Here is a 13,358-nt window from a genome sequence, read left to right on the forward strand (position 1 = left end):
ATTTGGGCCTAGATGGAAGTGGAGGGGGAGCAAGGATGACTTAGAGCAATTGGATCCAGCACTGGTGGTCAGCCAGTAAGCTATCAAGCAGCTTTCTGCACCCTGCCCCAGAGGTTGGCCCATCATGGAATGGGTGGGGAATGTAGACCTGTGGTCTGCAGACTTCTCCACTGAGCTCAGTTTCACATGGAGATCTGAACTTGCTCAGCGTATCTCAGGATCATACATTTGTTTCTAGCAATAACAATAATCTCTCTGTGTCTAGAGATTTTCCATAAGGCCTTTTTAAATACCTGTATATCAATACCTGTGGCTCAAGTGGTTAAGACGCTGAACTGCAGGCTGTGGAAGGTCAGTAGTTCAGCAGTTTGAGACCCAGGTATGCCGCATGACGGAGTGAGCTCCCGTCTCTAGTTCCACCTCCTGTCAACCTAGCAGTTCGAAAGCAAGAAATTGCAAGTAGATAAATAGGTACCACTTCAGTGGGAAGGTAACAGCGTTCCGTGCGCCTTGGTGTTTAGTCATGCCGGCCACATGACCACGGAAATGTCTTCAGACAGCTCTGGCTCTTCGGCTTTGAAACGGAGATGAGCACCGCAACCCTAGAGTCGGACTCGACTGGCTTTCGAGCAAGGGAACCTTTACCTTTATATCAGACTAGCATGCTGGAGAGAAAAACAAAGACAATACATAAAACATTATAAAAACACTATTGCACATGCAGTTGCTGCTGCTTTCCATATTTGGCCTCTACAATGCAACATATCACAGTAGTGTGGCCATATTAACTACAGTTTCTTCACAGTGTCATTAAATGACTGTGTCCGACCTTGCAGTGGCTGCCATATGATGTATTATCACAGCTTCTACTCATGTATGACAGAAAACAAACAGAACAAAGTTTGAGTCCAGTGGCCCCTTTAAGACGAACAAAGTTTACTTCTGTATATAAGCTTTTGTGTGCATGCACACTTCTTCAGATACAAACATGTCACATATAGGGTAGGTGAACCCCACCTGAAAGTAATCCTACTGCATTCAGTACAAAATCAACAAAAAGGACCAATGCACATGTATTGTCCATAATGAATACAATGGGTTCCAATCTGCTGAATGAATGTCATGTATACAAAACATTAAAATGTTGAATATCACGAACACAAGACATTAAAACAGAACAGGACTCTAGGTAATACACTCATTTTAATCTTTCTCAGATTTGTATAACAAGCTTTATTGTAAAGCAAGCGTTTCTATGGGAAACAGCTGAATCCCTATTCAGCTCTATCTATTGATGGATAACTGCCTGGACTCCGCCCCAGAAAATTTGACCAAGGCATTGGAGGCCATGGCCGAATGACTACAGCAGAGCCAGTTGAAACTTAATCCAACTAAGATGGAAGCCCTGTACTTAAGGGGTGGGGGAGCTGGGTCAGGAATCATGCTGCCCAACTTGGATGGCAGAAGGTGAGGAGCCTGGGTGAGAAGCTTGGGGGTGGTCTTGGATAGCTTTCTTTCCATGGAGGCCCAGGTCACCACAGTTGCTAAGTCTGCCTTTTATCATCTCTGGCAGATCAGGCAGCTGGCCCTCTACCTCTCCCCCCAGGACTTGGCTACAGTGACCCATACAACAGTCACTTCCAGGCTTGATTACTGTGGCTCACTTTACACAGGCTTGCCCCTGAGACTGATACAGAAACTCTGGTGCAAAATGCGGCAGCATACTTGCTGACTGTGTTGCCTGTGTGGGCACACATTCAGCTGGCACTACGCCACTTGCACTGGCTGCTGATTGAGTACCGGATCTGCTTCAAGGAACTAGTATTGACCTTCAAAGCCTTCCATGGCCTGGGACCACCTCTACCCACATGTGCCCTGGGGAGCCTTGCAGTCTGCTGATCAAAATCTGCTAGCTGTCCCTGGCCCAAGGGATGTCCGTTTAGCCTTGACCAGGACCAGGGCTTTCTCTGTCCTGGCCCCACGGAACATGCTCCCGTATGAGATTAGGGCCCTGCGGGACCTCCTTTCATCCCTCAGGGCCTGTAAAATGGAGCTGTTCCTTCAGGCCTTTGGTTTGAGGTGGCAGGTGTCCCATAATAAAGTTGGTCTCCCCTGCTGAAGGCACCACTTCCACATGGCCCAGATTAAACAAACTTAGAGTCTACCAGCACCAGTATTGGAGACTGTGCAATAACTGGTGCAATCTGTTTTAAATTCTTTGTTTTAATGTTTTATTTGACTATTTATCATTGTGGTTTTTGTGATGCCGAATGGCCTAATTATCTGTTGTGATCCGCCCTGAGCTCATTCGTGGGGAGGGCAGAATATAAATTTGAAAAATAAATAAATCCAGAATCTGATAAATTAAAACAGAAAGTCACTTTCTATACTAATTATGCCAAATCTATCCTTGGGTGAAACAACAGATATGTCTCTCCTGAATAAATTTTCCACAAAGTGAATTCCATAATAAAATCACTAAGGTTGATTCAGTATTCAGATTTGTAGACTGGCATCCAATTAACAAAAACCTCAAGAACTACATCCAGTTATTTTAGTTGATCAAAGTAAGTTATTTAATCAGATAGCCAAACCTGCAAATAATCTCAGACTCAACTACCAGAAGTCCAAAGTTAATTCCTTGGAGGAGGAAAGTGAGTAAAGTGAGCTATATATAGCGGAGATTGAATTGCCTCCCCAACCTGGCTAAAATTAAAGTGTTGAACTCCTAAAATGTATACACTATTTTCAGACCAAATGTGCCTCTTTCTCCCCAGTGCTGAGCTCTGGAAATAACCAACCCACACATTTGCAACACAACCCAGTTGTGCATAGTAGTGATTGACACTCCCCCCCCCCATGATGTAAACAAGAAATGTTCCCCTCAATCCTCAAAACAGTTTAGTACTTAATTTTTATTATTCTGAACAGATGATAGTTTATGTAAAGCTTTAAAAAATGAAAAACACAGATGGACTATGCAGCCAGACTGATGGTTGTGACATTTTATTGTATGCACATTAATAATTTCAGTGGAAAAGCCAGACTTGCCCCCAGCACACTCTCTGAGCATTCTTTGGGCAATTCTTCCTCCTTCCTTCAAGGGATTATCTCCATTATGCTGTGTGTGAGGAATGAACAAAATCAAAGATCAAATTCTGTCATCCAATACATCACGTTATATTCTGAGGTTGAGTACTTGGAGCTGAAACTTCAGAGGCAGAACTTCTGAAGCTCTTTTCTCTATATTTGCCACCAGCTTCAATGGATTATGCACTTGTTAACTGTATGTGCTAAAGATCAGAGATCTTCAAGCAAAGAAATTTGGATCAGTAGAAGTCAATGGGAAATGTCAGTTACTCCACTATATTCTCTAGTTGCCAAATATTATGGAAGCCTCCATTTTTTTATATTTTTTTTTGCATTGATAACAGTTCAGTTTGTGGAAGCTGAGGCATTTATCAGCCATCATTCCCCAAATTTGTTCCCAGATTAGAGAATTATACAGATCTACAGTCTCCTGTGTCACTAGTCACAGATCCTCCGGAATTCAAGAGCTAAAGAAGGAATTAGGCTGTTTAAAATTTAACCAATGCATCTACATTAGTATGGAAGTGTATGTCTACTGACCTGTAAGAGTCTCAAAGAACTAAAATACAGTGGGCAGTATTCTGCCATCCATGTGCAGAAGGCACACAGAGATTGCCCACATTCCTCTGTTTCCCTGAAGCTCTTTTTGAGCCTCTTGAACACATGGACACATGAGCACATGAAAGTGCCTTATACTGAAGTAGACCATTGGTCCATCAATACTTTCTACTCAGACTGGACGCGGCTTTCCAGGGTTTTAGTAGAGTATTTGATATCACCTGATCCTTTTATCTGTAGATGCCAGAGATTGAACCTGGGACCTTCTGTATGCAAAGCACATGTTCTGTCACTGAGACACAGCTCATCCTTCCTTCCAGCCATCTGGCGGTTCCTCCATGTGGTCCAATTATACTTGGATTTGTCTTTCCAGGGGGCCCCAAGAACAGAGAGTAACACAGGAACCTAAGGCAATCTGTGTATCAAATGGTATCAGACTGCCTAATAATCTTTGTGCAGCTAAACAATTGTGTAATTTTCACTTGAAAAATACTGTGTAAAGTTTTTAAAAATTAAAATTGAAGCTAATTTTAATACATGCATCATGAAAAAGGTTCTGGTGTGGGGTGAAGCCAGAGATAACATCCTCAGATGCAAAATTCTGCATACATTTTATACTGCCATATATTTTAGTAGCATTACGCAACTTACTTATTGTAAACCCGTTGGAAAGGGGGGACCAACAGATGGGAATCTAATCATTTTGCTCCCCACAAGGTTGTTGCAGTGTGAAATGGGGGTGATGGATATTAGAATGGGAAAATATAATTTCCTTGATCTCAACATTTACTGGGTTCCTAATTTCTGCATCTGACAGTCATTCTAGAAAGCCACATTTGCTGGGACATGGGAGGCAAAGGAAATACTTCTTCATTGCACTAGAATATTTCTTTATTTAGAGAATTTATATGGCACATTTTCAGAGACCTGCATGAGGTGGCTTGATTTAGAAATAATCGATTAATGTAGTAATCAATCCAGCAGTTTTTAAATATTTACTAGACTACAATAAGGCCTGACTAATAGGCATTTGTTCATCATTTGAAGTTCATCACCAGATTTCTTTTTTGTTAGAATGAAGCAATATGGAGCTACTATGGTAAAATTTGTGCTACTGGAGTGGCAAGGATCCACTATGTGTATATAGTCCCACATTCCCCTAGTAATATCTGTAAAGGAAAACTGTTTGGGTCTCATGACTGACATGATTCTTTACCTCCCCTCCCCACACTCACTTTCTGGCCCTGACCTGGTTAGCCCAAGCTAGCCTGACCTCGTCAGATCTTAGAAGCTAAGCAGGGTAGACCTTGGTTAGTATTTGGAAGGGAGACCACCAAGGAATTCTAGGGTTGCTATGCAGAGGAAGACAATGAGCAACCACATCTGAACATCTCTTGCCTTGAAAACCATCCAGGATTGCCATAAATTGGCTGTGACTTGATGGTACTTTACGCACACACACAAAATCTCTCCATGTGAGGGCTGGAGAGCACTCAGAATTACAACTGCTCTTCAGGTGGCAGAGATCAGTTCCCCCGGAAAAAATGGTGTACTCTGTGTCATTATACCCTGCTGAGGTCCCACCCAGAGCCTCTTTCTAGAGCTCATTGTATTTATTTCCACAACGGGCCTTATTCCTAGTTTAAAATATTTATATTACCATTGTAAGTTTTAGTAATTTAAGAGGACATTTGCAACAACAAAACCACCCTACTAAGATCTAACTCCCCCCCCAAAAAAGCTACATTATAGAACTAACAATACCCACACACATCTTGGTCCAGAATAAAAATTCCAATAACCTATACACATGACTTTGACATTTGTTGTTGTTCAGTCGCACAGTCGAGTCCGACTCTTCGCGACCCCATGGACGAACTCTCGCCAGGCCTTCCGGTCTTCCGCCGTCCTCTGAAGTTGGCTCAACTTCATGTTCGTTGCATCGATGACACTGTCTAACCATCTCATCCTTTGCCGTCCCCGTCTTCTTTGACCTTCAATCTTTCCCAGCATCAGGGTCTTTTCCATTGAGTGCTCCCTTCTCATTGGGTGGCCAAAGTATTTGAGCTTCAGTTTCATTATCTGGCCTTCCAGGGAACAGTCAGGGTTGATTTCTTTGAGGATTGACTGATTTGTTCTTCTTGCAGTCCAAGGGACTCTCAAGAGTCTCCTCCAGCACCATAGTTCAAAATGTTCTAATAGCAAATAACTTTAGAAATATCAGACATGCATGTATGAACAGGTCCTTGGGGGTGTTGCCTCATGATGCAAGGAATCAATTTGATAAATGACCCGTGCCTTAACACCTCAGAGGCTGGTTGAACTGTTGATGCCAATAGGACAACCATTCTGAATAACCTGGATATTGATTACCCCTCTCCCCCAATATATTTGCTTATTTGCAGATTCTCGCCTCCCCTTTTTTAAATAGTAAAGTAGGACGCAAGAAAGGTATTAGAAAGTTCAGATTCTTCTCGCTCCCCACTGCCTGTTGTCTTTAGTTTGGAAGAGATTGTGTCATCTTATAGAAGCAATGTGTTATAAAATGACATTAACGTTTGAATTACCTAAGCCTCTTTGACAACTCCTTAGCGCCGGTGACAACCCCCAGCTGTCGTTAACAGCTAAAGAGCCTGATTTCCAATGTGATGCCTTTCTGCTCCCTCAGATAAACACTTCAAAACAGAAGAGACTGGGGTGCCATTCTAGACTTGGGGGGGGGGGCAATCAGACTAAGGGATGGGTGTTTTGTTTTCCAGTTCCAAAGAAGCTCTGGGAAAGGTGACTTGATGTACAAAAGCTGTCCAGACCTTGATGTACAGCACTAAAGTGACCCGGTACATAACCACTTAACGGAAAGGAAAATCTTACTGTCACACTCAGAAAATGACATCTTTATCAAAAGACAGGACAGGTTGTTTAGTTAATAGGCCTTAAGCAGTGACCTGGTGTGCTGTTTGCCACCACCCCACCAGGTCCACAATCTCATCAAGTCTGTGTGGGAGAGAAACAGAGAGAGGGAGAGAACATTCCTGCATCCCTGAGCATGCACAGACCTTGCAATTCTAGACAGTGATGTGTACTGGAATTTATTTATTTTTTTAAAAAAAACATTTTATTGTCAGGATATATCAACATGTCCAATATTATAACATTCTATCATTCACATTATACCCCTTTTCCTTTTCCCCCTCCCTCCCCTTCTTTGGGCTTCCCGCAGGGATCCCACCCCCTCCACATCTCTTTTCTTATTCATCCCTTCTTCAAAGATAAAACTTATTAAGTAACAATTCCTTTAACTATCTTATTCTTATAACAACTTCATAGGTAATGTGTACTAGAATTTAGCACTGACTTCCTATTAGCCACATTCCATCCAATTAAGGTTCATGATTTGCACCTGTGGGAAAGGGCTAAGGCTAGCTGCAGACAGGGCCGGCTCTATCACTAGGCCAGCTAGACTCAAAGCCTGTGTGAAGAGCTCTTCTGAAAAGCAGCTTAACTAGAGACAGTAGCTGCCAAACCCAGACAGAAAATCAAGGAAGAATTTCCTTTAAGAAGAGCCTTTTCCACTGCAGATGCTTCTCCACCCCCATCCCTGTGACTCATCCCGCTGCTGGATGTGAAGCCATGAGCATGGGGGGGGGCGCCACGGGAGCTCTACGTTTCCCAGATGTGGCGGTGTGATCGCGCCCGGAAAATCCGCCTATCTTCCGTCTCTGTAGCGTGGCTATTGCTCCATGTGACCACAGCCTAGGAGCATCTCATGAAGCTACCTGCTACTGAATCCAACCATTGGTCCATCACAGTCAGTGCTGTCCACTCAGACTGGCAGCAGCTCTCCAAGGTCTCAGCTAGAGGTCTTTCACATTACCTATTACCTGATCTTTCTAATTGGAGGTGCCAAGGACTGAACCTGGGACTTTCTACATGCCAAGCAGAGGCTCTTCCACTGAGCCATGACACCCTTTCCTAGACTCTTACCACTAAAGCAAGATGGGAAGTGAGGTTCTGAGAGGCTGAATAGGGTTTTGTGAGTCCAAAACTAGTAATTGTAACCTACTCTGCAGTTAGATGAAGTGCCAGGAATACAAGTAGAGATTATCTCATGGATTAGTATGCAATAGTAACTTGCTAACAGAAACTTAGTTTGACACTATCTACAGCAGACACTAGCAGTGTAGTCCTAAGTACATCAATACTAATTTGTGTCCTCTGACTTCAGTTGACTTTAGAAGAGTGTAATTGTTCAGTGCTGCACACTATGTCAGTGAGAACCAGCATGCTAGGTATAAAGAAACTGGTTCCCCAGATTTCCTGTTCTGATTCAAAGTTTGGTTCAGGCTTGAACTGCGGCCTGGTTTTGGGTTAATAGAGTTCAGAAATCACATTGATAAGCCAGAGCCAACTGACCTTGTGAGTTTGTAGATAACACCCACCTGCAGAGAGAAGTCAAGAACCTAGCACTGACTTCCTATAAGCCACATTCCATCCAATTAAGGTTCATGATTTGCACCTGTGAGAAAGGGCCAAGTCTAGCTGCAGACAGGGCCAGCTCTATCACTAGGCCAGCTAGTGTCTGGCCTAGGGCGCGCCGGCTCTCAGGGGTACCAAACTGGGCCCCCGCAACCCGGTGCCAATGCCCTGACTGGGTGCCCGCCACTCTGGCACCCTTATCAACTCAGGAGCGCCCGGCGGAGGTGACTGGGGAAGCTTTTGCCAGGGAACCCACCAGCGGTGCGTGGGGGGCGTGGCGCACGGGCGGCCATGGTTCTGCACTTCAAAGCTGCACACCCCCGTGATCCTGCTCACTCCTCACCACCACACCCTCTCCCATGCTGCTGGCCGCTGCCCCCTGTGGCTTCTTCGCCGGGCAGAGAGGCTGCAGCGGGGGCGGGGGAGGCAGGGGTGGGGGAGCAGCGGCAATGGTCAGGAGGGGGGAGACGAATGGTGGCCAGGGGGAGGCGAGCAGTGGCGGCGGGGGGGGCAAGCGGGGGCTGGGTGACCCTCCTCCCAGCCTGGTTCTCGCTGAGAGGTCTCCAGGCCCCACCGGGAGGTTGGCATCTGCGCTCGCCTAGAGCGCAGGACAACCTCAGGCTGGCCCTGGCTGCAGATAGGTTTCATTTCCTTTCTCCCTGGTCAGGCCACCTCTTGGGTCATCTGCCTAACAACAGGGATCCTATTGGTCTTCCAGGCCTGAGACCACATGGACCCTTGGCCATAAAGTAGTAGGATTTTAGCTTATTTTTGGCCTGATGGTGACTACCTAAGATCTTGATATGCAGTCACTATCCTGCTCACTGCAGCCATCTTGAACACTTGCTTGCAGCAGGCCAAACAGCTTGCTGGCCTATGCTGAATCTAAGGAGAAAGGCACTTTGGATTACTGAGAACCTTCGATTGAGACTTGGTAACATCTTATAACCAGAATCAATATATTACTGTTTTAGTTCTTAAATTTCTAGCTTTCTTGTTTGGTCTCACAGTACTGGTTCACTTTGAAATATTCTTGCACCGTAATAAATAATATATATTTTATTTTACTTTGTGGTTCTTTGCCTTCAACTGACCTCAAACTAAATCCAGAGTCTTAGACTGAGTCACCACCTACCAAGATAATTGTTTTTGTGAGAAACTCTTTCTGCAAGCCTACCTTGCAGGGCTGACTTTCTTGTTTAGTCCCAGAAAGGTTGGAAGCTTGCCCTTTAGCTTCTAATCACTGGAATAGTCTAAAGGGCTGGTGGTGGCTACCAGACTGGTGTGTGAGGAGTCACACCCCAGGGCTTAGTAATTTTGTGTCCTTCGGCCCTTAAACAAAGGTCCTTGGGCCTGGCCTGGCCTGGCCTGGCCTGGGGACTTTTGACACTAGGTTTCTTGAAGAAGGAAAAAATTAATAACTCTTCTCTTTAACCTGGCATTTCAAGTTTCCCAGAAAAAGATTGGTTAGTATTACTCAAGTAAGAACTGATTGAGATCTTTATTTATTTTATTTCCATCTAGGGCTCCAAAATCCCCTCGGGGGGCGGAAAATTCCCCACCCCAGAGGCCCATTCCCAGACGCCGGGGAATCGGGCCCCGAGGGGAACCCCATCCCGGCGTGCGCATCACAGGGCAGTGACGTCACGATGCCGGGCACACTGGGGGCGGGGCCACGGCCATACAAGGGAAAACTCTATGGTTTTCCCTTGTATGGTCATGGCTCCACCCCCAGCGTGCCCGGCGTCATGACGTCATTGCCCTGTGATGTGAATGCGGCGCGCAGGAGTCCCCCGCCGGCGACGTAAGTCACAGTTGGCAACCCTGTTTCCATCCTGCCCTCCCTGCAAGTGGGCTCAGGACAGGTCACAACATACAAAATACTAACAAAGATCAATCAACTTTAAAAACTCTAAAAACAACCATTCTGAATTCCCTTAGTAAGCAAGATGGCATTCCAAAAACTTGTGGTGTCCGGGGCTGTTTCCGTCAGAGTGGATGTTCTCAGAGTGATAAATTCGCTGCCATCAAGATCAAGGGCAGCTTGAGCAGGAGAGGCCAAACTGGCCGTCTGTGGCCTCAACCAAAGGCCTGAAAGAACGGCTCTGTTTTACAGGACCTGCGGAACTGTAATAGCTCCTGCAGATCCTGCAAATCTATCTGTAATAGATCTATTGGGAGCCTGTTCCACCAAGTTGGGGCCATTTTGGGGGCTGGGGATTACCAGTAAATGTTGATCTACTGAGTGCAAGGCTCTTTGGGGCACCTTTTAGGAGAGGCAGTCCTGCAGATATGTTGGTCCCTGGTTGCATAGGGCCTTAAAGGTTAACACCAACACCTTGAAGCAGATCCGGAACTCTACTGGCAGCCAGTGCAGTTGGCGCAGCTGAATGTGTGCCCACGGAGACATCACAGTCAGGAAGCGCGCGGCCACATTTTGCACTAGCTGCAGCTTCCGGGTCAGGTACAAGGGTAGCCACGTGTAGGGCAAGTTACAGTAGTCTAACTCGAAAGTGACCATTGCATGGATCACTGTAGCCAGGTTGCGGGAGGAAAGATAGAGAGCTAGTTGTCAAACCTTCTGAAGATGGTGCTGCTGTCAAACTTTGGTGGGAAAAAGTGGGAGAAATACTTGTGAGCCAAATCTGCATGGGCACAAAGAGCCTGGGTGAGGCAACATGATTAACATACTTTAAGAAGGTTGAAGTGACCCAGTTCTGCATTGGACAGAAAAGTTTGGGTGAGTCATAATAACTCCTGAAACAGGATGGAGCGTAAATTAATTGACTAAGTGCCCTTCTTGATTGAGTAAAGAAAGGAAAAAGAGGAACCGGGCATTGGTTAATGTAATAACAATTTCCTTGGGCTGGGCAAACACCTCTGGGGTATGCTAGGATATTCCAGTGTTGAAAAGTCTTTAGTGATTGAGAATGAAGTGAAGCCTTATTGAGAAGTGCTACTGTTATTGAGAACCCTGAGCTGGAGAAGATTGCACATTTCCAGTCCACCTTTCCTCTCCTGTCCCTGAGAATTTCCAATGCCGTGGGTGAACCTAAGGGCATTTATGAGACCCCAAGTTTCAGGTCCTCTAGGCAGTTGTTTTCATAGGCACCCCCTTTTACAACCTAAGTCCAAAATAAGATGGGGACCCCACTAAACCAAAAGGGTCTCAGCTGGAGGAGTGAGCAGGGTCCTTACAACACGAGAGGGGCACAATAAGGATTCAATGCAGAAAACTGGCCTGGTATATTTCATAATGTGCCCTATTCTCTGATTCCAGACAATTTGAAAATGAAGTGAATTCATTCTTTTTCAATTAGATTCAAGATCAGTAGCACTTTAGAGACCAACAAGGTTTTCAGAGTGGGCGTTTTTGAGAGTCAAAGATATCTTTGTCAGAAAGGAGCAGGAATAGAGATCTCTGGGCCTTTTCAGAGGTGGGAGGGATGTTGTAAAGAATGCTTGGAAAGGATGCAAAGTTACCATGCATATTGTAATCAGCTCAAATAGAGCAGAGGGGAAATGCTTGGGGGCAGAACATTAGCATCTGTAGTGAGATAAGAATCCTGTGTTCCTGCCCTTGGTAATTAGTATGTTCCATCAGCACCATAGCAGACAAGACAAATTTTAATTCTGCAGGGAAATGGGCTTCAACCAACTGTAAACTCCCTTGCTTTTCCATTCACACTTGAACCACCATAATGAACAGCTTTGACTCAGGATGTTATCTGTCTCTGTGATTTACTCTACTGTCTCTTTAACCCATCCATTTCATTCACCTGTATTTCGAATTAGGATCATGTTCCACTATCCAAGAAGTCAGGAAGGAAAGGTTAATTTGAAATCAATTTTGTCCCAGTTATCTACAGCACTGAGAACACAGTCAATTAGTTGGTCATCTTATTTTCTGGTAACATGTGGACGCTTGGGCTCAGTTTGGGTTATTTGGTCTTGCTTTTACAGGATTTGACACTAGCATATTACCAATCTGTAAGGATTCGTTGGGCTGGATGTTCAACAAGCTGGATATGAACTATGACCTCCTCCTTGATCACTCCGAGATCAATGCCATTTATCTTGATAAGTATGAACCGTGCATTAAACCCCTCTTCAACTCTTGTGACTCCTTCAAAGATGGGAAGCTTTCGAACAATGAGTGGTGCTATTGCTTTCAGAAGCCTGGAGGTAAGTCAGTGAATTTTGTCCTGAAAGACTGACTGTCAGATTCCACAATTTGATGCTAAAACATTTGCACAGAAAAACCAATTTCTAAGTGATAGTAAAAGGCAAATGCCATGTGATTAGGATTGGCATGAGCCATGTCTCCTTGGTATGGTTTTAATAAGGCTGGGAAATTAGAGTTGATGGACATCTCTGAGTATCACAGTGAGGCATGCTGGAACTCCATATGCATGCCAAGATAATTCTAAGCTAAGCAGGGTCGGCCCTGGCTAGTATTTGGATGGGAGAACTCCAAGGAATACCAGGGCCATGACGTGGAGGCAGACAATGGCAAACCACCTCTGAATGTCTCTTGTCTTGAAATCCCTACGAGTTTCAACAATAATTCAACTGTGACTTGATGGCCCAAAAAAGCCTCTGGTGATCAGTTGAGAGGACTACACTGCATGCTTATCCTCCAATGCAAAAATCCAAGTTCGCAGAATCTAAAAGTTTTGGCCTGGATTACAGAATAGGTCTGGAAGCAGGTGTTCCTGCTACTGTTTTGAGGACATGGTCATGGCCACCTCTTATTTTCATAGTCCCTGCTTTGTTCCCTTTCCAGTTTAATGAGCTCCTGCAGTCCCAATGCACTTTTATATGAGGTGGTGATAGGTCAGCAGCACAAGCAGAGGTATGGCCAGTCCTTTTTGATCTTCCTCTTAGTCCCTTCTATCCTAGCCGAATTTCATCAGCAGAAGCTGCTAAAAAGAGCCCAAAAGGCAGAGCAATGACTGTGTCTGAGGTGATCTGGGTCACCTGAAATTCAGGAATAGTTCTTCTTTGAGTAGGTAACTGCAAGGTTGGCAACTGTCTTCAAAGAGTTTGTGCAATGCATAGCAGTAGATTATTGAGTGCCATCTTCCCCACCATTTCCTTCTCTTCCTCACCATTTCCTTCTCCCACAGAGGTATTTGAATAAAAGATTGGGGGAGGGGACTTATAAAAAAACCAGCCAGACTATCGCCAATGTCTAAACGGACAAACTCTTCAAAATTCACTTTCCTCTCTGA

At 44.9% G+C, this 13,358-nt stretch overlaps 1 protein-coding gene across 1 annotated transcript in view; it reads left to right on the forward strand.

Annotated features, from left to right (window-relative positions):
* Window positions 1-13,358, forward strand: part of SPOCK1 (sparc/osteonectin, cwcv and kazal-like domains proteoglycan (testican) 1) — a 292,947-nt gene that overhangs the window by 262,929 nt on the left and 16,660 nt on the right. The window contains exon 5 of the mRNA XM_015413934.1: window positions 12,088-12,309. Within this exon, the coding sequence (XP_015269420.1) occupies window positions 12,088-12,309 (222 nt within the window). The remainder of the gene's footprint in view (window positions 1-12,087; window positions 12,310-13,358) is intronic.

The sequence above is a fragment of the Gekko japonicus genome, unplaced genomic scaffold (assembly GCF_001447785.1).
Source record: "Gekko japonicus isolate JY-2015 unplaced genomic scaffold, Gekko_japonicus_V1.1 scaffold1796, whole genome shotgun sequence".
Classification (NCBI taxonomy): domain Eukaryota; kingdom Metazoa; phylum Chordata; class Lepidosauria; order Squamata; family Gekkonidae; genus Gekko; species Gekko japonicus.